Source organism: Lissotriton vulgaris, chromosome 2_1 (assembly GCF_964263255.1).
Source record: "Lissotriton vulgaris chromosome 2_1, aLisVul1.2, whole genome shotgun sequence".
NCBI classification, from domain to species: Eukaryota; Metazoa; Chordata; class Amphibia; order Caudata; family Salamandridae; genus Lissotriton; species Lissotriton vulgaris.
The window spans coordinates 1495914405-1495942000 of NC_141687.1; the positions used below are offsets into that span (position 1 = coordinate 1495914405).

Sequence of the window (27596 nt, forward strand, 5' to 3'; positions counted from 1 at the left end):
CCTGACTCCAGAGAAGTTACTTTCTGGCCAGGGCTGGACTTGGGAACCAAAAGCAGTCCTGGCAAAAATACTCACGAGTCCTCTCTCTTTATCTCATCACTAATCTCTCTCCATCTAGCCATTCTCTCTCACTCCTGCTCTGCCCTCTTTCTGATTGCTTTCTCTTAACGTTGACCCTTCCTCCATCTCCCTTGACCTATCCTTGTGCCTCATGTAATTAACCTTGGGAAGCTGTGGGAAGTGACAGAGGCACTAGAAAGGGCCCTGGCCTTGCAAAAGCGACTTCAAGTATTTCTGCCCACAGGGAAATGCCCGGTGGAATAAAAGACCTGTCCGCCTGGGTTGTGGCCCACTGCAGGCTCAGCACCACCACTCGGACTGAGCAGTCCTTGGCTGCCACACTACCTCCTCTTCCCCAACGAAGGCCCGACCAATCCTGCCTGTTCTATTCCTCCAGCCTCTGCCCACCTGGACTTGAGGAATCGCAGAAGGTCGATATTTGGAACTGAACCCCACATGGCCCCGAGCAGTCCCAGCTGCAGTACATCCCCCTCTCCCCAGCAGGCATCCTGATACTGGAAATCATATACTGCAGTACTCCATCTAGGCAGACGAACCTGCTTCCTGCTGAACATGTTGCCTGGTTTGACCCATACAAAGTTCCCAAGTGTTTACAACTTAATTAGAAAACAAATCCTTTTCGTTGCTTGCCATAAACGAGGCGAGACTTTGGATGCAACAAAGTTACCTCAAGTCGTGGCCATCGCTATTAAGGCTTGTAGTTGTCTGTGCCTCTACCCACCTATCAGTCTGTGACAACTGGAAGGTTCCACAAACTGCCAGGAAAGAGCAAGAGAAACATTGTGCCACAGCCAGACTCAACTCAATGTTTTTATACATATGTTCTGAGGACATCACCCTTTTCTATGGTACATTTTATCAACGATCCTGTACATTCAGCCTTTTCTCGAATCTTCTCCCAGAAACATGATTGGCACTCAACTAGATTTAAGTTGCATTGTCAGACAAAAGGCCAAGAACAAAGAATTATGTGAGCACTGAATTTGAGTCACACTTGGAGGCAGTTTGACAAACTTCTAAGAGCTGGGACAAAATTCATTTTTAAAGTGCTGAGTAAAGCCCTTATTCTCAAAACGGTGGGGAAATTGCTACCAGAGGTTCACTACCTCTCATGGGTGCAGATTACTGTCTGATTGGATTCACGCAAAAGATCCACTTTTCTCCAAATATTTTTGCGCAAGCCGCAGTTTTCCAGTCAAAATCTTGGAGAAGATTTGAGGATTCCCTTTTCACGGGTCAGAAAATATAGGTGTAATATATTCATGAATTCTCTTGTTAACTATTCCATTTCTCTTCTACCCAAAATTGTTTTCTATTTCTCTTCTTTCCAAAATTGCTCTTGACAGGAGTAAATCTACAAGCATGCCGGAATCGTTTGGGAAATGGTTTATGAGCATCCTCAGACGTTTAAATATGTGGATAGTTAAAAACTTTGAAGGCACTTCCATGCTTGAACTTCCATTCCTCATCTCGAGAAAGAGATTTACTCGTGCAAAAACAGTGGCATTACCAACGTGTCTTGACCATAGGGCAAGGAACAAAGTTGGGCGCCCTGGCCACTTTTTGAACAGAGAAATACAGCAATAATCAGGGTTCTGAGAGAGCGCAAACTGAACAAAATGTATGAGTGCATCATAAGTGCCAGCAGTATGCACAAACCATAATAGAAATACTATAAGTGCTGAAAATATATTCACCTATACTTAGAATTGTGTGTTTAATCTAGAGATTTCATATAGAAGGGGAACTAATGCAGAAATGTGTGGAGAATGTACAACCTTATTAGATGTGATTAATCCTGATCCATGTTATGTAGCTGCTAATGGAAGAACGTCATGCTGCAAAGCACAGAACGGAATAGGCCCCATGGCCAGAGCTGAAAGGGTCGGGAAAGGTATTCATTTGCATAACATGGATTGCACTAATGTTATTTAGTAATTCTGATTTCGATAGGTTTATATTCTATAGATGTGTTTTATATAATCATAGAACAAAGTATTAGCATGCTATTTAGATTTAAGAAAGAATTTGAAGAGAAATAAACCTCTGCGAGAAATGTTGTAGGCCTGAAGTGATCAAAAGGTTTCTGATTTGCACATACTGGTACAGGCCGAGCTGCGTCGAGAAATAAGTTGCAAACTTCTGTTAGAAGTTTATGAGAATTGGGATCCTAGATGCGGATGTCTGTCTGCAGGTGCGAGGGGGTTTGATTAAAAGTTTAATGAATAGAGCTTTGTTCGAGTAGACTGGTACAGACATGGAGGAGGATTCAGGAATGTTTTAGGGGGTATCGGCGGGCCGGAGAAGAGCCTGAGAAGCAAGGTCAACGCAAAGCACGAGGCCCAGAGGAAGATCATCATGGAAAAAGCCAGAATCGACACCACGTGAGGGGCGTCTCTCGAGGGGCGTCTCAAATGATTACTGTGTTTTTGTATTAGGGACAGCACCCCTGGCTGGAGTTAGAGCAGATGCCTGAGGACCCTTCAGAGAGCGGATGGGTAGGCAGAGAGGGGTCATGGCTGGAGATCATAGGTTTTCACCTAGAGACTAAGAGTGGGTGATCTTCTTAGGAAGACATTCACAGCTGACACCTTCGATAGGTTGAGATTCTGTTAAGTAGGGATACCATCCAGAGCAGGGTAGGGACAGCCTAACCTGAACCTTCCCTCCTGCTGTAAATGACGGAGAGATCACAATTCGTGTCAATGCTTGCAGCCCTTTTGATTTTGGAACTAGTCCTAGTAGTGTTCTTTGCTCGCCTGAGGGCTTTTAGAGAGCACATGTATGTAGTGGTACCCGTATGCCTTTTGAATCTCATTTTGAGATGTCTGTACTTGCAGTTATCATTGACTCTGTAATAAACCTCTAAAACTTAGAAGTAGTCTGTGGTTTTTCCGAGTCGAGCCCATTATTGATGGAACTAACCTGGTAAGAGATGCACTTTCTTTCCTCAATGACAGGCAATAAAAATTCAGTCGACCAGAACGGGGTTTGGATCTAGAGTGATAAGATAGAGATAAAAATCCCGCCCCCGCAGTTGGTAGCTATAGAGGATGGTTGCCTTCTTGAGGAAGGTGATCTAGGCCAGGTTAGATTACCCCAAGGCCCCTAGAGATCGATGATCGGAAGAACCGCCCGCCGAAGAGGGCCCGGATGACGTGAGACAGAAAAGCAGCAGTATCGGTCGAGAGTGAGTATAAAGGGTCATGCGTGTTAGATTGCGGTGCTTTTGTGTTGTATCTATGTTGTAATGTCTGGCGGAGTTGAATGCCTGTAGAGTGACTGTGGAACAGGTTGTGAGCGCGCGCAACCGGTGCAAATCTTAAGTTCGAAGAGAGCTTAAGTGGTTCGGGTGTATCGAACATCCAGAGTAATTGTCAACCAGTGTGAAGGGGGTCATGAGGTACCATTGATCGCCCGCAGGACCGAGATAGGGGGAACGTAAGAGTGAGTGCGTGAGTAACGGACGCTGGTCGGAAGTTACTGTGTGTGTAAGCAACCTATCAGAGAGACGATAGACATTTCGTCAGTTGTGGTGACAATTACAGATAGACTGTGGACGTACAGTCGAGAGAAGTGACCGCTTGGTCGGAAGTAGTCATTTTTCGGTGTATGAATGGGACGCATGCGTGACCGGGAGACGAGCTGAGAAAGGAGGGGAGCTGCTGCGAAGGGGAGACGAGTGACGTCAGAAAGTGCCGCGCTAGGATTGGCCGGCCGGAGTGAGACCGCGCTGTGATAGGCCAGCTAGCAAAGCCGCGCTGGGATTGGCGGATCGTCATCAGGAAGTAAACAGAATAGCGAGGCTGGAAATTGTACGTTTAATCATGAAATGTTTTAAATGGTTAAGAGCGGCGTTTAAGAGAGAGAGGCGTAGATCTTTTGATGGGGAAGAAGCCCCGCCGGAGGGTACGCCGGCTAATTATATGGGGACAAATGTTGGGTTGCACACTATATTGTGGATTTCAGAGTGGAGTAAGATTACAGAAGGAAATGAAGAACTGACGTTTCCAAAGTACGGGACGTTCAGATTAGAGGTGTTACACCGATTAAAAGCAGTTATGACCTCAATGAGACCCATGCCTAGACCAACCCAGTTTGAAGCTCTCAATGCATGGATTAGGGCGGCGCACGATAGGAACCAGCATAGGCGTCAAGAAAGGGTGAAATGATCGGTAGGAGCAGTGCAGGATGCCAAATGGGATGCGGATGCTAAAAGATGGAGAGTGCATAACCTTGAAGTAAACAAACTGTACCCAGTAATAGAGGTGGCAGGAAACAAAAGCCCATTAGAAGAAGATGAGGAGAGCGAGACAGAGGACAGCCTGATAAATAGGTTACTGACAGATAGGCCACCCCCGTACAACAAAGAGACAGGAAATGTTGAGCCCAGCAGAGAAGGGGGGCCTGGCATAGGGGAGTCTGGACCGCTTCCCATTACAGATTGGGATCCCACTGCAAGCAAAGAATTGTCTCAACCTAGTTCGGTGCAGCAGGTAGTCGGAAGGTTTGTGGTACAAAGGGCGCCGGAAACGGAGCATGCCACCTCCTACGCACTGCCAGATGCCCTGCAAGTACCTGTTACTATAGGCCCTATAGTATCGATTTATGACCCAGAGAGAGCCCGAGGGGAGGAACAGGTACGGATGGACAGAGAGAGAGCAGAAATGGCAAGGAGGAATGATACAATCAATTCCCCAAGTCGGCTGACAAGACCAAGAGATTGGAGCACCCCAGTACATACAGCAGCAGATCCAACAGGAGATCCGGGAGGCCCTAGATGGCCGATGGATCTGAGGGGATCAGGATGGAAATCCTTCCAGGAGTTAAGCGAGTACATGAAGAAATGGGATGAGGCAGTGGAGGCTCACAAGAGCATCATAGCAGCGGAAGCTGGAAGGGAAAGCCAGGATAGCAGGACCCAGACTCACTGCGGGGCTGATGAAAGCAGTCCGGAGTGGGACGGGAAGGATCAGGACGGCAGCGGAGACACTTGCCATACCAGGAGTAGAAGTAGAGCAGACCTGGAAAACAGGAGCCCTGAGTGTGGGGGGGTGTCCCGCCCAATTCACAGCGAAGGGGATAGGAGAACGCAAGAGTACAGAAACAGTTTTAAGTGCACCCACTATGCGTCTGGCAATAGTGGACAGAACGAGAGTTGCGAGAGGTCTCGCCATAACCCCTGTGATTACGGACAAGAACGCAGTCCTGGGGAGATGGGGAGCAGAGAGGGAACTTACCGAATACTGAGTGACACTAGACAACGAGAGAATAGCGACAGGAGGGAGAACAGCAGGGAATCCTACCATGGAGCGAGGGAGGACAGAGAGAATGGACAAAATGAGATTGGGGGAAACAGGCCCGTGTTTCATCACCTTCCAAGGCAGGATGGTCGAGCATGGGACTTAGAGAGATGGGAACAAGGGAGGACTCTCCTTAACTCCCCTGAGCCTAAGCGTAGGACTCGGAGCTGGGACGGGAGAGAGACCAGTGAACACCCTAACAAAGACATACTGCGAGCCGAGATAAAAGCCAAGAGACTTGATGTAGCCAGCTTAAAATCAGATCTGGATGACATGATAGATGGTACCTTGCCTCTAGAGAGAATGGACATGTACGAGCAGGATGAAATACTGTTCATGGCAAAGGACATCACTCGAAAGGCGAGAGCAGTACATGAGAAATTAGTCAAACTGGCGGGACAATATATGGTAGACCTGTCGAGGACCAAAGCATTACAGGGTAACCATAGGCTACATTATTCAGACCAGGACCTAGATGAGAGAAGAACAATAGGATTGAAAACACACATAAGGGAACTGATCACTGGAATAAGGGCGTGGAGGGCGCTGGATAAATGGGAAGAAAGGTGGTCCAAGAAGGGGACCGTTAGGAGAAGCATGCTTGGGATTTCCCCAGAGGGAGGACTGCAGAGAATAGAGGCATACCCTTTGCGTGAGGTTGCAAACGGGAACTATGGGCATGTGCCATGGAGTAGGGGGGACTTAGCAGCCTTTACCAACTCCTTCCCTAAATTGAGGGAGAATCCAGTAGAATGGTACAAGCAGGTGGAGAGGTTTGTAAAAATATCCAAAGTACTATGGATAGACCTGAACATCCTGTTTGACATTGTGGTACCAGGAGACTTGTGGACAGCATGTAAGGTTAGTGCTGAGTGGCGCACATCAGAACCAGAGAGAGATGCACGGACTAATGGACCGTCCGAGACAGAAATGGCAAAATATGAGAGAGTGATGACTTGGCTGAAAGAAAAGGTGCCAATGCAGGACATAGATTGGGTCAAAATAGATCGAACTAGACAAGAACCCAAAGAGACAGTTCATGAATATTATGAGAGATTGCTGAAGGCGTTTAAACAGTATAGCGGATTGGATGTAATGGATCCTAAAGACATAGGGCAGTTTGTGTCTAAATTTGTTTTGGGCTTGAGACCGGATATTAGTTTAATGATTCAGCAACACTTGATTTGTTGGCAAAATAAACCTTTGGATGAAATTCTGAGATATGCTAGGTACTGCTGTGATGAGATAGACTCAAAGGCAAAGAAGCTAAAAGAAAAACTGATGGTGGTGCAGATGCAGTCAGCCGGTAAGGTTGGACAACAGCAACAGCAACAGGGAACAGGGACCGGGGGCAGGAAACAGAATAACCAGAACAAGGGCAACGAGGAGAACTCCAACTTTAGACCTAGGGTAGACATAGCAGCATTGAAAAAGACGACTCGGTGCCACCAGTGTAACGAGGTGGGGCATTGGAAACGCGAGTGTCCCTACAACATGGAAATCGGAGAACAAGAGGTAGAGGAGGAAGAGGTTCAAAGCACTCCAGGAAGAGGGGTAACGCCATACCAAGGAAAGGTGGTCAAAGGGGGGACCCCAGCTCCACGAGCCCAGTTCCCTCAACCACCCAGAATAGGGACAACGGGAAAAACCTATAGACAGATGCCTCTTTTTGTAGGAGGAGAGGAGTGTTACTATGTTGATCCCCTAACAGGACAGAGAGTGGAGAGAGAAGACTGTACCCTCGCGGCAGCCTTAGATGTGGATCAAAGGGGACCCTACGTTGAGGCCGAAGTGGCAGGGTGTCCCACGACATTCCTAGTAGACACAGGAGCCACTCGATCCACGATGAGATCAGCTGCAGTTCCAGGCCTGCCAATGTCAGGGGAGACAATTCAAGTGGTGGGGGTCGCAAACAGGAGGATAACCAGCCCATTGACAGAACCCGTGCAAGTGAAAATAGGGAAATACAGCGATGAGCATCAGTTTGTGGTTTGCGATTCTAGTCCTGTATGTCTATTGGGAAGAGACCTTTTGTGCAAGTTAAATTGTACAATATATTGCACCCCGCAGGGAGTGGAGGTATTGACTAATGATGATGACGCTGACTTCAAAGTCGCAAACTCGAGAATATGTGTGGAGCTGTATCCCACTTTAACAGTGGATGAGCTCCCATGGGATCTAAGAGAGACCGTGGCACCGGAATTGTGGGATTTCACTGGGGAAGAGATTGGACTAGTCAAGGGAGTGGACCCAGTGAAAATTATAGTGAAACCGCATGCTGAGTTTCCGAGAACACCCCAATATAAATTGACTCCAGAAACGATTGCAGGTATAAAACCCGTGATAGAGTCCATGATCAAGCAGGGAATACTGAAAGAAATCGTGGGTAGTCCGTGTAACTCCCCGATTATGGGTTTGCAGAAACCAAATGGGAAATTCAGAATAGTGCAGGACCTTCGAAAAATTAATAACATAGTTGTCTCATGTTGTCCAGTGGTACCGAATCCATCAGTGATATTGTTTCAGATACCGTTCCAAGCTGAATGGTTCACTGTGATAGACCTTTGCCAGGCTTTCTTTTCGATCCCTTTGGACGAGGAGAGCCATTTTCTTTTCGCATTTAAGCTGGAAGGTCGCGTATTAACATGGTGTCGTATCCCACAAGGGTATACAGAGAGCCCATCGATCTTTAATCAGCTGCTGAAGAAAAATCTTGAAAGTCTAGTGCTGCCCCAGAAGTCAGTTCTGGTCCAGTACATAGACGACCTACTTGTGGCGTCAGAAACTGAGGAAGCTTGCAGGGAGGACTCCATTGCTTTGCTAAATCACTTAGCTGCAAATGGGCACAAGGTGTCCCCGGGCAAACTGCAGTACTGCCTGACAGAAGTACAGTACTTGGGGCACAGAATTGAAAAAGGGAAACGGAAGGTGTCACCAGACAGAATAGAGGCGATCATGAAGATGAATGCGCCCAAAACACAGAGAGAGGTGAGGATGTTCCTAGGGATGGTGGGTTATTGCCGACAGTGGATAGCGAACTTTTCACTGAAAGCAAAACCTTTGCAAAAACTGACGCACAAGGAGGTGAGTGATCCGGTACCATGGGACAAAGACTGTTTGATGGCGTTCCTGCAGCTGAGAGAGGACCTGTGTCGTGCTCCTGCTCTGGGAATGCCAGATTACGATAAAATATTCTTGCTTTACTGTTGTGAAAGAGAGGGTTGTGCTTTGTCTGTCTTGGTCCAAATCCATGGGAATGCCCGTAGACCAGTCGCCTACTTTTCGGCTACTTTAGACCCAGTAGCCGCAGCGTTGCCCGGATGTCTCAAATCCGTTGCTGCAACGGGTGTCAGCATCGAACGTTGTGAAAATATAGTTATGGGGCACCAGTTAGAGGTATATGTGCCACATTCTGTTGAACTGTTAATGACCAGGACCAAAACACAGCATCTGACCAATAGCAGGCTCACGCGCTATGAACAAGTCATCCTTGCTGCAGAGAACGTGACCCTCAAGAGATGCTCTGTTTTGAACCCTGCTACCTTGATGCCACTCCCAGGTGACATTGATGATGATGTATGTACAGATCATGATTGCCTTGATGTGACTGAACTATGCACCAAACCGAGACCCGACATCGTGGATGAGCCACTGACTGACCCCGATGAAGTTTTCTTTGTCGATGGCTCATGTGTAAGAGACGAAGTTGGGCAGTTGAGAGCAGCTTACGCTGTTTGTACAATTACTGGAGTCGTGGAAGCCGCATGCCTGGAAGGAGTACACTCCGCTCAGGTAGCTGAAATTATTGCATTGACGCGTGCCTGCCTGGCAAGCAACCAAATTTGAGTCACCATATACACCGACAGCCAATACAGTTACGGGGTAGTTCATGATTACGGCAATTATGGTCTCAAAGAGGTTACATGACTTCTTCAGGTTCACCATTCGTAATGGAGAGTTTGTTTGTCTACTGTTAGAAGCTTTGCAATGTCCGGCATTGCCGTTGTAAAATGTACCGCCCACACAAGGAACATGGACTTCGTGTCACAAGGCAATAGATATGCCGACGAAGTCGCAAGATATTGTGCAGAACAAAGGTACTCTTTCACCGAGGTGGAAGTGGGTGGAATAAATGTCAGGACTGAATTAGCTATGATATTGGAAACTGTAGACACTTGGGACGAGTTAAAATGCATGCAAGAAAATGCACCCGATTGCGAAAAGCAAACATGGGAAACTGCAGGATGTGTGATAGGCGAGGTGCATTTCTGGGTTTCAGCGGATGGAAGGGCAGTGTTACCAAATGAGATGGTGAGCCCAATGGCTAGACAAATCCATGGTCCAGTACACCTAGGGAGAGACGCTATGCTGAGAGTATTCCAACAAACCTGGTACAACCCTAAGTTCAGAGTAGCAGCAGAAGCAGTGTGCCAGCGTTGCGTGACCTGTCAGCAGCTGAACATAGGAAAAAGAACACCAGTTGCATTGAGTCACATAGGGAGGTCCGGAGGTCCATTCAATAGAATGCAAATTGATTTCATTGAAATGCCAAGATGCAACCGCCTTCGTTATGTCCTGGTGGTTGTTTGCATATTTTCCAGATGGGTCGAGGCATACCCTACATGCAGGTGTGACACCCTCACAGTAGCAAGTTATTGCTTAGGGAACTCATTCCGCGCTTCGGGGTACCGGCCTCTTTGGAATCAGATAGGGGAACACATTTCAACAGCGAGCTTGTGAAGATGATTTGTGCGGCCCTGAACATAGACCAGAAATTGCATTGTAGTTACCGACCAGAAGCTTCGGGAATTGTAGAGCAGATAAACAGCACCATCAAATCTCAAATTGCCAAAATGTGTTCATCAACGTCTCTGAGTTGGCCTGATGCTCTGCCATTGGTCCTTATGAGCATCCGTAGTACCCCAGACAGAAGAACGGGACTATCACCACACGAGGGGTTAATGGGGAGGGCAATGAGATTGCCGTCGGTACCAACTGCTGCACTGTTGAATATCACCGATGATATGATCCTGGACTATTGTAAGGGTCTGTCTGATGCCATTCATTCTGTGTCCCTTCAGGTGCAGGCTGCCGAGGTCCCGTCGTGCCAGGACTTGTGTCATGACCTGTGCCCTGGTGATTGGGTGCTTGTCAAGAAGCACGTAAGAAGAAGCTGCCTAGATGTCCGTTGGCGTGGGCCCTACCAGATTATTCTGATCACGAACACTGCTGTGAAAGTGGGAGGCCTGCCCAACTGGATCCACGCGTCTCATACGCGGAGAGTTCCAGCACCTCTGGAAGAAACAGCTCCTCTCTCGGATGTAAGTCCAGCTGCGGACAGAGAAGCCATAGAGGGGGCCAGCCAAGCTGTAGAGGTGCCAGAAGAAGCTGGGAACGTGTCTGACCAGGCTGAGGACGGTCAGTACAACAGCGAAACGGACGACGCTACAGAAGGAGGAAGTAGCTGGGAGTACGAATCAGACACTGACCAAGCTGAAAGAGAGCGAGAGCAAAGCAGAAGGACAAGGAGCAGAAGGGTAAGGCGTGGAGAAGCCAGTTGGCCGCAAAGAAGGAGTTCAAGTCTGAAGTCAACTCCAGAGAGAACCCTTGCTCCAATATCTGAAGACTCAGACCCGGAAGAAGGTGCTCAGTGCTCTGAAGCACCAGATCTAAGAAGGGCAAGAAGAGTACGTGTGCCTAGCAGAAGATACGCCACTCCTGAGTGGACATATCTGGCGACAAATGTCTTGGGAACAAACGACAGGGAGAATAAGGGCGGTGCTAGTTATTGAGGTTGAACCCATCATCACAGTAGAAGTACAACTGTTGGTGCCTGGAGTCGAAACAGAAGGGTCACTAACGTTCAAAGTCCCCAACCCTCCCTACCTGAGCAAGTTAAAGCACATGTTATTCACCGAATTGCAATTCCCCGACTTTGGAACGACGATAACAAGTCATGAAGAACACATTCTTCGTTTGGAGCTATTGAACTATGCTATCCAAGCCGCAGGCCCAAGCCTCATTGTAGATGCTTAAAGACTTTGTAAATAACGAGAATAAAGAAGATTACCTAGCGCCTAGGAAGCAGAGAAACTTAGGGACCTTTCCTATAAGTTGACGGAGAAGGGCTAGGGTTGTCTGTGTTAATGCTCAAAAGACTTTGCAAAAGGAGATTGCCAGCTTCCAATTGTGTGGTTCTAGAGACTGAAGGATCAAGAGAGACTGTAGAGGAACGAAGAGAAAAGAACTTTGTGTTGAAAAAGAAAGAAAGAATCATACTGTCTGAAGAAATGGAGGCCGGTAGTCCGAACCGTAGAGCCAAATGTATAATAGGCACACTAATAGTAGGAGTGATACTTCTTATAGCTTTAGTAGTTACTGTATCATATGTAATGGGACATGAGGGTGAGGCAAGGGTACCAGACGAAAAATCTGTAGTGACACCAAAACCCACTGTTGCTGGTAAGAAGGGGGAAACCATACAGGAGAAAGCGTTATTAGCAGCAGAAGCCCGTAGGTTACACATGGATGAGTCCCAAGGCGACTATAGGTCAAATGCTTATGCCAAACTTTTGTATGAATACGTGGATGCCATGGAGGTTAAGGATTGCTATGTGTGCATGCAACTGCCAGCGTCCGTAGATGAAGGCATTAGATATCATCACCTCCCGCTGACATATGGCATTACATGTAGCTTATTGCTTAGCATATTTTATGGAAGAGATAGTTTTGAGTATTACTTCTCTAACTACGACTCAGTGTTACCAGAAGTCCCAAATTATAAGCAGATGAATAAGTGGGACTATTGGAAGAGTGAAGACAGATTGGCAAAGTTCTTCATCCCTTGGGATACTTTAGATACTTCACATGCCCGCAGAAATAACCTGACATGTAAAGTGTCAGAAGTCGAGAAGAAGTTTATAGGGCAAGTGGATGATCGATACAGAAGGCAAAAGATTTTGAAAAAATCAGGACGGTGGAAAACAGATTGGACCGAGGAAGAGAAGGCACACAAGAGGAAGGGTAGTAGTGGTCCAATAGCTTTGGATCGCACACAGAGAGGGAAGTTATGCCTTCACAGAAGCAAAACGTACTACGAAAATGTATTCGTAGGGGAAGTCAGTTGTGAACATGCTTTTAGATTAGAATATTACACTAAGGATTTCTTGAAAGGAATGCAAGTGATTCCAAATGTATATTTTGTATGTGGAAGAAATGCCTACGTGAGACTACCTGACAACTGGTATGGATCATGTTACTTGGCAATTGTCTTCCCCAAAATATACCATGCCCAAGACTTAGAGATCATAGAGGGCAAGGCCTCAGCAAGAGGGAGAAGAGACCTAGGAGATGCAGAAATAGTTGGAGATGTTTTTGGAGCTGCATTTCCTCTTTTAGGGCTGATCCTCAATGATGTCAAAATTAGGAGACTGGCAACAGTCGTAGATAGGTTGTCTGCCAGCACTGCTAGATCCTTAATGCTGGTGGAAGGAGAGATGCAATCGATAAGGGCCATGGTGCTTCAGAACCGTCTTGCATTAGACGTCCTGCTAGCAAAAGAGGGCGGAGTCTGTAAGGCTTTGAAGGTCCAGGAATGTTGCACTTACATTCCAGACAATTCAAAACCTCTTGAGAAAGTTATCATGAACATAACTAACATTCACAAAGAGATCGAAGACCTGACTAAGGTAAATGTTTGGGAAAAAGTGGGCCATGGAATGGGCGAAGTTGGAGGTTGGTTCGCCAACTTAGGGAGGAGCATTGTATGGTATGTGCTGAAACCTATCATCATAATAGTGATCTGTGTGATCATGTTGTGGGGATTGGTGAGGCTATACCAATGGTACAGATCAAATAGGTTGGAGAGATCCAGGAGAGAACAGCTACAGAGATTAGCTGCAATACAGGACAACCAGTACAGGAGCCTGAGGGCTCTAGAAACGCAGAAGCGAGGGGCGATCGCAATTAGTTCAGTTTAAATCTTAGTGATGACCCCGAGAGGTCATCAAAGGGGGGAACTGAGAGAGCGCAAACTGAACAAAATGTATGAGTGCATCATAAGTGCCAGCAGTATGCACAAACCATAATAGAAATACTATAAGTGCTGAAAATATATTCACCTATACTTAGAATTGTGTGTTTAATCTAGAGATTTCATATAGAAGTGGAACTAATGCAGAAATGTGTGGAGAATGTACAACCTTATTAGATGTGATTAATCCTGATCCATGTTATGTAGCTGCTAATGGAAGAACGTCATGCTGCAAAGCACAGAACGGAATAGGCCCCATGGCCAGAGCTGAAAGGGTCGGGAAAGGTATTCATTTGCATAACATGGATTGCACTAATGTTATTTAGTAATTCTGATTTCGATAGGTTTATATTCTATAGATGTGTTTTATATAATCATAGAACAAAGTATTAGCATGCTATTTAGATTTAAGAAAGAATTTGAAGAGAAATAAACCTCTGCGAGAAATGTTGTAGGCCTGAAGTGATCAAAAGGTTTCTGATTTGCACATACTGGTACAGGCCGAGCTGCGTCGAGAAATAAGTTGCAAACTTCTGTTAGAAGTTTATGAGAATTGGGATCCTAGATGCGGATGTCTGTCTGCAGGTGCGAGGGGGTTTGATTAAAAGTTTAATGAATAGAGCTTTGTTCGAGTAGACTGGTACAGACATGGAGGAGGATTCAGGAATGTTTTAGGGGGTATCGGCGGGCTGGAGAAGAGCCTGAGAAGCAAGGTCAACGCGAAGCACGAGGCCCAGAGGAAGATCATCATGGAAAAAGCCAGAATCGACACCACGTGAGGGGCGTCTCTCGAGGGGCGTCTCAAATGATTACTGTGTTTTTGTATTAGGGACAGCACCCCTGGGTGGAGTTAGAGCAGATGCCTGAGGACCCTTCAGAGAGCGGATGGGTAGGCAGAGAGGGGTCATGGCTGGAGATCATAGGTTTTCACCTAGAGACTAAGAGTGGGTGATCTTCTTAGGAAGACATTCACAGCTGACACCTTCGATAGGTTGAGATTCTGTTAAGTAGGGATACCATCCAGAGCAGGGTAGGGACAGCCTAACCTGAACCTTCCCTCCTGCTGTAAATGACGGAGAGATCACAATTCGTGTCAATGCTTGCAGCCCTTTTGATTTTGGAACTAGTCCTAGTAGTATTCTTTGCTCGCCTGAGGGCTTTTAGAGAGCACATGTATGTAGTGGTACCCGTATACCTTTTGAATCTCATTTTGAGATGTCTGTACTTGCAGTTATCATTGACTCTGTAATAAACCTCTAAAACTTAGAAGTAGTCTGTGGTTTTTCCGAGTCGAGCCCATTATTGATGGAACTAACCTAGTAAGAGATGCACTTTCTTTCCTCAATGACAGGCAATAAAGATTCAGTCGACCAGAACGGGGTTTGGATCTAGAGTGATAAGATAGAGATCAAAATCCCGCCCCCGCAGTTCCGTGGGCCCCGATCTCGGCGCCCTGGTGACTCTAATCGAGGCTCCATCCCTGACAGAATCATTTGTATGAGTTAATACTTTTACCAGTGCAAAAGTATCTTCTCCAAGTTCCAAAAGTAGGCATGCACTTTTTAAAACAGTATTTGCACATGTAAGTTAGATTTACACTTGTAATTCGCTTAGAGAAACAAGCTTCTAATGTTGCTAACTGACTCCGTACAAGTGTTCCATTCAGCTCTCATCTTTGGCTATTCGGGGCTTGGTAATCAGAAGGTAACTGTCTTATTTAATTGATTGAATAATGTATTTACTGTGTTTGGTCTTGGCCTACATGCACATGAGCACACTTAACATTTTTGAAGAAGCATGGAAGATGGGCATGTTACGATACATGATTCAGCCTATGCCCGGTGAGTTCATGTGGTTATTACTATGTGGTTTCTGTAATGTTAACTGTACCCTGTTCATAGGCGGTAGCGAATAACCTGCCCACTCTGCCCCACTCCCGCAGTGATCCCTAAGTACCTTTTTCTTGTCTCCCCGTCCCGCCAAGAATGCCACTACACCTTTTCTCTGTGGTGGTCATTTATTGGCCGCAGTTTATTAGGGTTACAAGGAAAAACAGGTATCACTTGCATCAGGTATCACTTGCATTTGCATGTTATGTCATTATACATTCCTTGCCATTGTCTCTTGCCCCTTCTGGGGCGGTTTTTCTGATGGTTGGATTTCTTTGTGCTTCCTCTGCGCGGGAAGGGGATATCCATTGTCCCAGAGTTAGGCTGCCTCGCTACCTTTCCGACCTGTTGTGCCCTGCCATCCGGCGGGGCTGGGCTGCGAGCGCCGTCTCTGCATATTCCCCCTTCCCTTCGTCGCCATGTTGCCCAGCCGTGAGGCATCCCAGAGCCGTTGTCCTTAGGCCATCTCACCCAGCCGTGCGGCATCAGAAGGTGAGTGGACCTATTCTGGCACACCGCCCTCCGGTGTGCCTCCGTACCAACCGTTCTCAGCGTAGCCCTTCGCCACGCCCTTTCCCTATCACAGCCCTGCGACAATGCTGTTCCTAAGGCGTGGGTGGGTGGGTCAAGATTCTTTCGCTGTGCTGCTCCCCCGCTCCTGGACATAGGAGTATTCCTGGGGGAGCAGCGCTTATATGCCCACCCAAGGCCTAGCTTGGCCACAAGGCACCCCCCTCATTGGGGGTTTCAAACAACGCCTGCCCCCCCCCATTGGCCGCGGTGCGACCGGAAACCAGGTGAGGGGGGTGGGGGGGGGCGGGCTGGGCGCCAAATGGGGGCTCCCTCGCGTATCTGGGGAGACCCCGTATTCCTGCCGTCTTCTCCCCGATCGCCGCTTCCGGCCCCCATTTTGTCTGCTTTGGTGGGGGGGCTCGCTGCCGGTTATGGCGCCGGCTACTGAGCCCCTACGGGGCCCGCCTCTGCAAGAACAGCATGACCACTGAAGGCTCACCAACACGTTTCGATCTGAAGTCACATACTGGCTTGGATATAATTCAAAGTTAATGTCTTTTCTGGACATTCCTAGATCTTCAATGGCTCAGAGGTTTTCAGTGATGTGTTTTAGAGCAGTGCTAAAGTCAAGGCCACCTCCACGAATTCTAACTTCTAAGCACCTGCTGGAGCAAGGTTCTAGAGGAGCCGTGCGTCCTTGTAAGGGTGCTCATCATCAAGAATTGTGTCCTGGCGGTAAACGTCTAATTGGTGATGCTACAGAAAATTGCATCCATAAGCAGCGGACAACCTGTGCTCAGATTTGAAGGCCACTGTGATATATGAGCCCCAGTAGTTCACCTTCAATAGGAGGTAGTAGTTTAGTTCTGAGCCCTGGACTTGGATTAAGTTCTTGGATGAGGGCAGTGACGTGCTTTCTCCTGCGCCCCTCATCTTAGTTGACAGATGTTTCTTAACTATATTCTAGAGTCAGTGACTCCATTCACAAGTTAGAATTTCAATGTTTTTCTTCTAGCTGAAAATCAGAGGTTTTCAGTGGAGAAGGGAAAGGAAGAAATAAGTGTGAGAGTAATGATAAATGGCCATGTATGGTTTGGGAGTGTGCAATTTTAATGTGTCCTTCATATGTCTCCGTGCCCTAAATTTGACCTGTGTAGATCCTCAGATTATGCAAAGTTTTCCCAAAATAATTAATTGTGACCATCTTGAAAATCAGATCGGAATTTATGATTGGATTGCCCTGCTATACCTGCCCTTGTATAATTGCGAGAAATTGGAGAAGTGAATGGTATGCATTTAAATGGCAATATTAAATAGCACCACACTGAACAACCCTTTGCTACGTATGGCTTAGAAAACAGTTCACAAAAATGCCACTTATGATAAGGTTGTGCTAATGCAGTGTTTTTTCGGTTTGTGTCAAAGGAAAGGTCTAGACGGTCAAAAAATGCTAAGGGAATTTCAGCATCCCTAAAGCTCCCTATATACATGGTAAGGGGCAGTTTTTAGGCCCTTTATAATACTTTGGGGCCAGCACAAGATGGCATCCGAAGACTGCCACGCCTCAGCTTGTTGAGCTGAAAACAACCTCAAAAAGAGAATGACAAAAGAACCTACACATTTTAAAGGCTTATTTACATAAGACTCATAGAGAGTCACCCGTTTTCTAGTTTAGAAATAAAATGAACAAAAAACCTCTCATTTTCAAACTAAACACAATGACACATTTAGGATTTGGTCTTAAAATAGAAATAATTGAAGGTTTTGGGTCACGATTTCGCATGCTCACATTGAGCATTCATACCGGATAAACAAGTAAGTATATATTGTGTGAAACTAATCCCCCAAAACTTTTACACAGAATATTGCACAAATAGCTTTGTGCAAACGATATATCAAAATTGATTATTTCTCATCAACATGCCCTCCCCTCAAAAACCAAAAGCATTCACCCAGATCTGAATGAAGCTCACGCATTCACATAACACAGTAACACACGTATTCACTCTACAGCTAGCACATCTTCACGTATCTCATCAGACCTGGTCTGCAGTGAAAACCTCTGCGGTATCTGGAAAGTCGATGGTGGAACATCAAAAGCGCAGTGATGACACACCAATGGTAGACTGAGGTAGGGATATTAAGTTAGGGAGTATGAGAATCGGAGAAACATGTCATCTTGGAAAACTAGCATGTGCATTAGACAATGGTCAAGGTGATCACTGGGGACTACACTGCGTTGTTTCACGGTCATGTATGAGACACTTTTCTCCACAATATCTTTGCACTCGAGTGCCCTATTTCAGGGAGTATGAAGGGAATTACTTGTGCCAGGGGCAACTCAGCTTGGTTGGCATCTTCTGTATGGCATCAGGTCAGCACATGGTGGATTCAGGACACAATTGGAAACCCCGTAGGCCTGTGCCATTAACTGGATGAAAAGGAAGACATTTTTAACTGGGCAACTAGAATTTCAACTAGGACTTCCCACCTCTTCATGCAATGGGGGTTTTACAAGAAGGGTCCTACATATGGCTGCCACTACGTTTTCTGTGCTGGACTGTCTTTGCCCTAAGGGACACAGGATTCAGCAAGCTTGGTCCAAGTCCACAGGCGACTGTAATTTTGTATTTTCTGGTCCTGAAAATGTTAACGATTGTGCATTTATGTTTAGGCTTGAGTAACTCCCTCTTGAAGACTTGGAAAGCCAAAATGTAAGATAAAATATTGCTGGCACAATGTTAGAATGTCTTCACACCGGGCAAACAAATGGAGAATTGCATCCTTGAGCCTCTGAGTGCCAAAAACTGCTCAGAGCTGCCATACCGCAGTCCATCAGTGATTCACACTTTGAGACTTCAGAAGTTATCAGCCTCATACTGAAAGCCCCTCCCTAAGTCAGAGCTTATCTCCTTATCTCTATAAATTGTTACCCGGTGCAAGGAGAAATCATAAATTACCACGTACACAGCTTAAAACTGTGATAATATGCACCAGTACAAAACTTATTAAAGCTATGTCACAGAATATGAATTAGTGGTGGGTGAATATTTTAATCAAGTCCTGATGGTGTGGGTATTCAAGAAACTTCTAGTCACGTTGGTGAACCAACTTTTTCGATTGTCGCTTGACTTCGCTCGAGACGTGTCCGGACTCAGCTCAGCAGTCTCCTCAATGGCATCCTGGCTCAGGGTCTCGAGAGAGAGCAACAAGTAGTGCCTGGAAGTCCAGAAGGAAAACGCTACAACTCCACAACAAGGGTTTGAATAATAGAAGAGCGGCGCAAGGGCAACAGGTTCCTTGGTAAAGGTAGAGAGGGCAGACGGTGTAAGGGGGCGGGGGTCAATTTTGCAATTCTTCACTCTCCTGGTGAAATGTATGGGGGGATCTGGGATTGTCAACAGACAGCACAGGCCTTGGCTTCCTGCTACTGCAAAGTACTGCAACCGCCCCACTTCTTTTTATAAAACAAAGTTTCGAACTTTGAAACGCATGCACCATTAAAAAAAAAACAGAAATGTGTTAGACCTTAGGTTTTCTAAATTCGCAAAACCAATGTATGACTCACTCATTCTCTAGGCTAGGTAACATTCAACTTACCAGTATAAGCCGTGTTCACGATGTAGGTGGCAGGTGCCACAGTTAGGGTAAAATTGCCACTTGAGTCTGATATGTTTTCAACGCTGCAGTTTTGCTGAAGATAAACGGGGACGGCCATCACCGTCAGCATTAGGAGCATGGTTGTTGTTGCCGCCATCTTAATGTGTGCAATGCTCCGCTGGTTGCTTAATCACGGAAAACACCTATCGGACTGACTCACTGGGGTAGGGTCAACCGTATTTGTACCCTTTGCACGATGTGCAGCTTGGGACATATTTGCAATTTTTTGCTCACTGTGAACTGTCAAAGTGGCTCATTATTCGTCTCTTCCTCCAACTGCCAATCCCTGTCATTTTCTCGTAACTATTACTAATAAGACATATTTATATTTGTCTGCAAAACAATAGGTGAGAATCCTCGGAATGTCCACGAGATTTAGTTTCAGCCCAGTTTATGGTTCCCTGTGCGAGGCGCGGTTTCCGGCAAAACGAGATCTGTCTGGTTCCAGCCGACCATTTTGAGACTCGCTGAGAAAGATGCAACATACATCTGATAGTAAATCGCATTTATTTTATCAACAAAGTAGGTGAACACTACTGCAGAGTTCACAAAGGTTTCAGAGTAATATTTTTCATTCATATTCCATACGTCAGCTATCTATTTCAGTAGAACGTTTGGGTTTCTAGAAATCGCTTATTGGCTCATACTTTTACTTCATTTTTCGAGGCACAAAAAGAGTGCAAACTTTACCAAATGTTTAAATTGACATATCCCTTCCTCCTACGGCTGCGTGTTCGCATGTCTTGCACGCTCATCCACGCGCCTGCTCACCTGTGATAGAGGACACATTTGGCCTCAAAGCCATTTCGAGTCGTGTGTCTCATCACCCTCCACAAGCACAGATGGTGCAGTCATGAATATTCCAGACATACGAGGACCGCATCTTGATAGACTGCGGTGGCTCGGGGCAGAGCTGCATTTGCGGTGTGTACAGTTTAATTCATGTAATAGTCTACAGTTATACATGGCAGAGCAGCCTAGAAAGAGGCACATCCTGATCACTGTTCATTTGCACTGTCTACAAATCGAGCTCTAACTGAGCTCCAAGAAACATCAGGCTAAATTAATTCACTTTACAGAACAGAACAGGCGCTATGCTCCCCACTGTAGAGGCGGCCTTAGGCATGTGCAAGCTGTGCACCTGCACAGGGCCACCAAACCCCAGGGGCCACCACGCCAATATATATCCTTAATATAATAATCCTCTGAGGATGGATACACATTTAAGTGGCGGCCCCTGGCAGGGATTTGGCGGCCTCCGGCTCTGTTCCACTTCCAAACACCCCTCCCCCCCTCTTCACTGGCCTCCGCGCTCTGCCCCGCCCGGACCCTCTCTTCCGGGGTCCTCTACCTACGCTCCCTGCCCAGGGCCGCCATGAGCCTAGAGCCGCCCCTGCGCACTGACCCCTTGAACTGCGGGGCAAGGTAAAAACCTTGCAATCTCAATGCAGCTAAGAGGCCATGCCTGGTGCTTTCAGGCAATACACAATAGCATACACTCCAGGGTATATCTGACGAATCAGCTTCCGTGGGACTTGTAGAAAGAAGGTAAGAATTAGTCCCACAGCCGAACTAATTTTCCTTTCTTTCAGTACCTCTAGAGCGAAATTCCAGTAAAGGAGGAAGAGAGATAATAGATTGAGAAAGAGAGAGAAAAGAACAGAACAAGATTCAAGGCTTCCCGCACTGCAACTGTGCAGCTGACTAGTTTCAACTGGACCTGCCGTGGACCATAGGGGTGACCTCTGTTGGAGTGAGCCCTAACCCCCTAAACAGTGCCGGAGGTCCTGGATCCTTTGCTGGTGTTAGAGTGTACTCCTTCTGTCCCCAATCCACAAGAAGTGGGTCTTAGAAACGTTTTGCCAACCTTCTGTCCGGAGAACCTTTTAGGACAGGCACCCCTGTAGAAGCTGCAGCTGTCGATGTCGAATGGCCATATGGCCTCAATTGCATGTTTGCCCTGCTGAAAGAGATCTAACTTCCAGAAACGTTTCTAAGACTAAACATTGAGGGCTTCGCCGGGAACGACATAGAGCAGCATCCCGTTGACATCGAGGCTTTCCTGGGCATAGACTTCAGATTTTGCCCGCTCTAAGCTTTCCCGACATTGACACCATCTGCCCTGGGATAGTGCTCTTCAACAGCTTTTTGTCAATGAGCCCCGCTTCATATCCACATTGCTGTTTTCCCCGGCAACAACACATTGATAACCACTTTGAATAAAAAAATTCAGAATGTAAACTTTTCACCGGGATGAACTTAGACCCTGTACCCAACCTGCGCTCCATCGCGGTCAACCTTAACTTTTGACTTTAACCCGGTCTAGCTTGACCTGATAACCGTAATTGGCACTTTGTGCTTTTTGGCACTATTTTCAAATAAAACTTTAAAAAATCATATCTCTGGTTCTACTTGCAGGATTTTAGTTGTTTTGGTGTCATTTTAATTTTTTATGATTTATTCTATCTTAATTGGTTTGGGATTTTTCTTGTGTTGTGTTTTTACTCTATTACTGTGTGAGTTCTTCATAAATACATTACACTTTGCCTCTACCTTAAGCCTTGCATCTTTTGTGCTAAGCTATCGGAGGGTTAAGCAGAGGTTTATTTAGTGACTTTTGTGCTTCACCCTGACAAGGGATGTGATTATTATTTGAGGTGGGTTCTCACCCCCCTCAACTGATACTTCTATTCCTTACATTGGTGTTCAACAGTGGGATTCAGTACTTTTGCAGTGCCACTCAGCAGCCGCGGCCGGTAGTGGGGAGTACTGGCCGGGTGGTGACGTGGGGAGGGGGAGTACCAGGGTGGTGGGTAGTAATGCATGGATTACGGAGTTTAACAGGTAAGTAAACATATAAATAAATGAAACGAATTTCGTTGCATGCACTGCATCGCATTTGGTGATGCAGTGCACGCAACAAAATTTGTTTTATTTATTTATATGTTTACTTACCTGTTAAACTCCGTAATACATACATTACTACCCCCCACCCTGCCCCTCACCCTCCCCACATCACCGCCCCGCCGGTACTCCCACTACCGGCCGCGGCTGCCACTCAGTGAATTGTGTAAAACTTAAAGTCCATTGCAATAATATGACATAAAAATTGGTTTCTGATTTTTAAATTCTCCTTTTTGCAATTGAGCCTTTTTGCTTTCTCCTACATTTCAGTTATTTTCTTATGTTTTATACCTGTGATTTTTGCAAAGATTTAGGTAGATCTCAACAATATTGAAAGATTCACTGTGGCAGAACTGAAAAGAATTGTGTGAGAAGAGTTGGCTGAAGTTATTAAAAGGCTTCAATAAAATGGAGTACCAGGTTTCCCTCAGAGTCAGGAAAGAGGTCCGCCTATTACTGTCAGCATCATAGGGACAGGAGGATTAAACTAAAGAAGAGGAAGATGGAAAAGAAGAGCAGGAAGAGAATCTCCTTATGATGGTGCCAGAGAAGAGAGGAGGTCTCACAGGAGTGAGCATTGTGTCGACCCACAGACTGACCTCTTAAAAGTTGGAGGACAGGAAAACTGAGAGAATTGAGGCTGTAGCTGTCCACTCTAGTCATGGAGGAGAACAAACTTGCCATAGAGACAGCAGCTGCAACCAGGGCCCTGTAGGATAAAAGCCAGAAACTGCGAGCGCCCTGGAGAAGAAAAAGGCAGAAGCTGAGAGAGCCATGGAGGATAAAAGGCTATCTCTGGAAGAGAAGACAATTTAGCTGACAATGAAATTAGCCAAAAAAACTGGACCTTGAGTAGGCACAAGGGCACCGAGCGTGCCACTTGTCTGGTGTCCTCTAGTTCCTGCTTGTTCCATCCTGATCCAGTGGCACCGCCACTGCCCAGGTTTTCCTACCTTGTTTTTGATAACTGGGTTTCTCCACTCAGCGTTCCTCCCACCAATAGAAGCCCAACCCAACCCAACCCAGGACCTACGTAATGCAGGCCACAGCATGACCGCGCAGCAGGTGTGTGCAGCAGGCACACCAAATGCAAACCTGTCCGTGCCTGGACTGCACCCAGCGACATGACCCCTGGCCCTCTTGCTCCTGCAGATACAACATCACCAGCTCTTCATCCTCGATCCAGGATGCCGCAACAAACACTGCCACTGTGCCAACCAATGCTCTACGGTGGGACCTATCGCCTGCACCCACTGCCACTTCTCCTGCCACATGAAATACACACCTCTCCACCGATCAGCTACATCCTGAGCACAACACAGACACTACCTGAACGAAAAAATCAACTCACATGCGTCCTTCTCAACACACACTCACATTGCAAATACACGTCTGAGATTTGGGAACTTATCTCTACCGTTACATCTGATGTCCTCTTCGTCACTGAGACCTGGCTCAACCTCACTCCCACAACCAACATCACCACAGCAATACCTGAATGATACAAGATCACCCGAGTTGACCACATTAAGAGGCCTGGTGGAGGGATCACCAACACACACAGGAATCCGTCCAATGCACCACCATAAATGATAACATCACCCCAGCCATGGAACACCTCAACTTCTGACTCTAAACAGACAACAAAACTACCATTAGCGGCACCTCGCCTACCGTTCTCCAGGAAGACATCCAACCATCCTGCAACTTCATTGTTGAATTCATCGCCCTGCTCACCATAGAGCCCAACAACTACATTTCCCTCTGCATCCTCAACTTCCATCTCGATGACCCCAGTGACATCAACACTATCAACCTCCTCGACAGTATGAAAAACATGAGACTCACCCAACTAATCCATGACCTCACACACACTGCAGGACTCATGCTAGAACCAAGCTTCACAAGCATCAGGTGCAGACACACCATGGAACTTACTTTGAACAGTCACTCCATCATCCACTTCAACATCAAAAGCTCACAGACCTCCACCTCCAGCCTGCCCAATGCCCACCACCACAGCAGGTGCAAAGTCTCACAGTACACATGGATCAACACTGTGAACCCCACCCACCCCATCTCCTCCGTCAAACTAGACCAGAACATCAGAAACTTCAACAAATGGATCACCAACTGTGTCACCAGCGTCGCTCCCATTCACAACAACACCCATAGAAGGTCTACCAGGCAGGCTTGCTGGTACACTGAAGCCCTAAGAACTGTTAAACGACACTAAACAACTGGAAAGGAGATGGTGCACCAGCAAGGACCTGACTGACAAGACTGGCTTCAAGACTGGCCATAACATCTTCCACAGGCAGTTGAGAGAATCGAAAAAAGAAAAAAAGACCTTAGCCTCATGCAAGGAGTCAGTATCCAATAACAGCAAAGAACTCTTCAACACAATCAAAGACTTCTTCATCCCCTCAGCTGCAACAAACAACATTACCCCCTCATAGGACCTCTTTAACGAACTTGCAAACTTTATCCACAACAAGATCTCCAACATCTACAGAAAAGTCAAACCCCATCCCAAGGCCACTAACTTCTTCAATCAATACAACTACCCTGATACTAACACAGACCTCTGGCTAACCAAATGTTACCAGCTCGCCCCACAGGACACCACCTCCATCATGAACTTGGTCCATCCAGGGGCCCCAACCTACCCTGCCCTCACCACATCTTCAACATAGGCGAAGCCAGAATAAGCCACATACTCAAAACCTTGCTCAGCACCTCAGTTTGCCACAGCCACCTTCCCAGAGGACTGGAATCATGCAGAAGTCAATGCCCTATGAAAGAAACCATCAGCAGACCTCAGCAAATTCAACAAATCCCGACCGATATCCTATCTCCCTTTCCCAGCCAAAATATTAGAAAAATACATCAACCAATTACTCTCCTCACATCTGGAACAGAACCTCAAACTCGTCTCCCCCAATCCGGATTCCACAGCAACCATAGCACAGAGACAGCCCTCATTGCGGCATCCGACAACATCCAAGCCCAACTCAACTGAGGAGAGACTGATACTCCTTGACCTTTTCGCAGCCTTCGGTAGATCTCCCACCACACACTCATCACAAGACAGCACAACATAGGCATCAAAGGGACCATTCTCAGATGGATCGCATCTTTCCTCACCAGGAGATGCAAAAAGTCCACCTTCACCCCTTCACCCAAGGAAATCATTTGTGGAGTACCCCCAAGGATCCTTGCTCAGACTCATACTCTACATCACTTATATGCCAGCATCACCCAAAGCCACCAACTCAACATCATATCCTACGTCGACGACATACAACTTATCCTGTCCCACTCTGAAGACATGACCAGCACCAAGATCAACTTGCACAACTGCATGACAGACACTGCCAACTGGATGAAGGACAACTGCGCAAATCTCAACCCAAACCCGGCAGAGGTACTGATTTTCTGGACCAAAAGCGCTCCCTTGGACGCATCCTGGTGGCTCTAAGAACTCAAACCTACTTCTACCCCCGCTGACCACACTAGTAATCTACGCATCATTCTGGACAAGAAGCTAGCCATGTAGACTCAGGCCAACTCTGTCTCCTCGTCCTCCTGCTTTTTCATCCTCTGCATGCTTCATATGATATTCAAATAGCTACCTTAAAGCTCAAAATGCTCCAGTGCCCAGGATCTCATCTCCAGCCAACTGGACTATGGCAATGCTCTCTATGCAGGGATCACAGATCACCTCCTCCAACAACTTTAGACCATACATATTGCTGATGCCTCTGCCGCTGCCTCTGCCTAGACAAACCCACATCACCCTGTACCTCATGGAACTCCATTGATATCCTGTACAGAAAAGATGCCAGTTATAGCTCCAGACTCATGCATACAAGGCTCTACACAACTCTGGACCCACCTACTTGAACCATCACCTGAATTTTAAGCAACCCACGAGGATCTTCGCTCCACGTCTATTTCACTAACCCTGACCCCTTGCGTCCGATGTAGCAGATGCGGAGGTTGCTCCTTCTCCTACCTAGCAGCTAATACATGGAACACTTTACCCTTTAATCTACAGACCTCCCCATCTCTTTCAGAGTTCCGAAAGTTCCTGAAAACCTGTTGTGGCTGGATACCCTCACATGTGACAAGAAATGCTCTACAAATCTACTGATTCATCGATTGACCTGAAAGCCAGGAGAGTCACTGTGAAGATGGTGGCAGATACAAAGAGGTGTCAAGAGGAGGAATACGGGTCCACATCCCTAAATACCAAGGGCCATATTTACAGAAAATTAATGCAACGCAGCAAGTCACCTGCGCTGCTTGACAGGGAAAGGGCAGAAATGTACTATATTTAAAAAGATGCAAAGCATTCCTGTTCTTTCCTCTGCATTGGTGCACAATGGATTACTCTGGTGCAAGGGAGCCTGCGCTGCATGCAGGGTTGTTTTTGTGCAGGAAGGGGCACCTTCCTGCACAAAAACATCCCTGAGAGGCCATTTCCTCCTTCTATTTGGGCATCAGAAGGCATCCCACATAGAAAGAGGAAAGAAAGGAGAAATAAAAAGATTTCTGCTCATTACACCTCTCCTGGAGAGGCTGATCTATTTTGCGCATTCCCAGGTTTAATTGTTCTTGTAAATCTGGGAATGTGTCAAAATCCATAGATGTTGTGTGGGTCATGCCTCAGAAGGGCGTGGAGTTCAATCCCTTTCAACTTCTGTTTGGCCACCCTGTACATAGACCTCTCAGTCTTGTGAAGGTGGGATGGGAGCAAGCTCCCAAAAAACTCAATCAGGATGAAGCGAGGAACATATAGGCCCTCGGATATCAGATAAAATGCTTTTGCAAGGAGGCTTGTCAGTAAGTCATGAAATAGTGGTTGAACCAGACGGCCACTCTGGTGGAGTATCTACCTGGTCAGAACGTATGAGTGATGCAGGGTAATAAACCTTTACTTCGCGGTGCTAGTGCGCATACCATTACTTCGTAAGCGTTACTACGTGTGCGATGTTACAACGCGTACCATTAGTACGCAAGTTCTTACATCACAAGCGTTGTTTGTGCTATCCACATTGTTAAAGAAATGTCATATATTCGGTCCTTCCCTACTCCTGAAAAGCAGTGTGGGAAGGATTTCACCTGCTTCCACCCTCCTACACTTGTGTTGATGTCTGGGAAAGGTAGATTGCATTCCCAAATAGCTAAAGTCCCACTTCCTGATAAAAG

The 27596-nt window shown here is 46.6% G+C and overlaps 1 protein-coding gene across 1 annotated transcript in view; it reads right to left on the minus strand.

Annotated features, from left to right (window-relative positions):
* LOC147732810 (uncharacterized) overlaps positions 1–19690 on the minus strand; it is a 33844-nt gene extending 14154 nt beyond the window's left edge. The window contains exon 1 of the mRNA XM_086958866.1: positions 19419–19690. Coding sequence (XP_086814992.1) covers positions 19419–19575 — 157 coding nt within the window. The 5' untranslated portion in view covers positions 19576–19690. The remainder of the gene's footprint in view (positions 1–19418) is intronic.
* Between the last annotated feature and the right edge of the window lie 7906 nt (positions 19691–27596).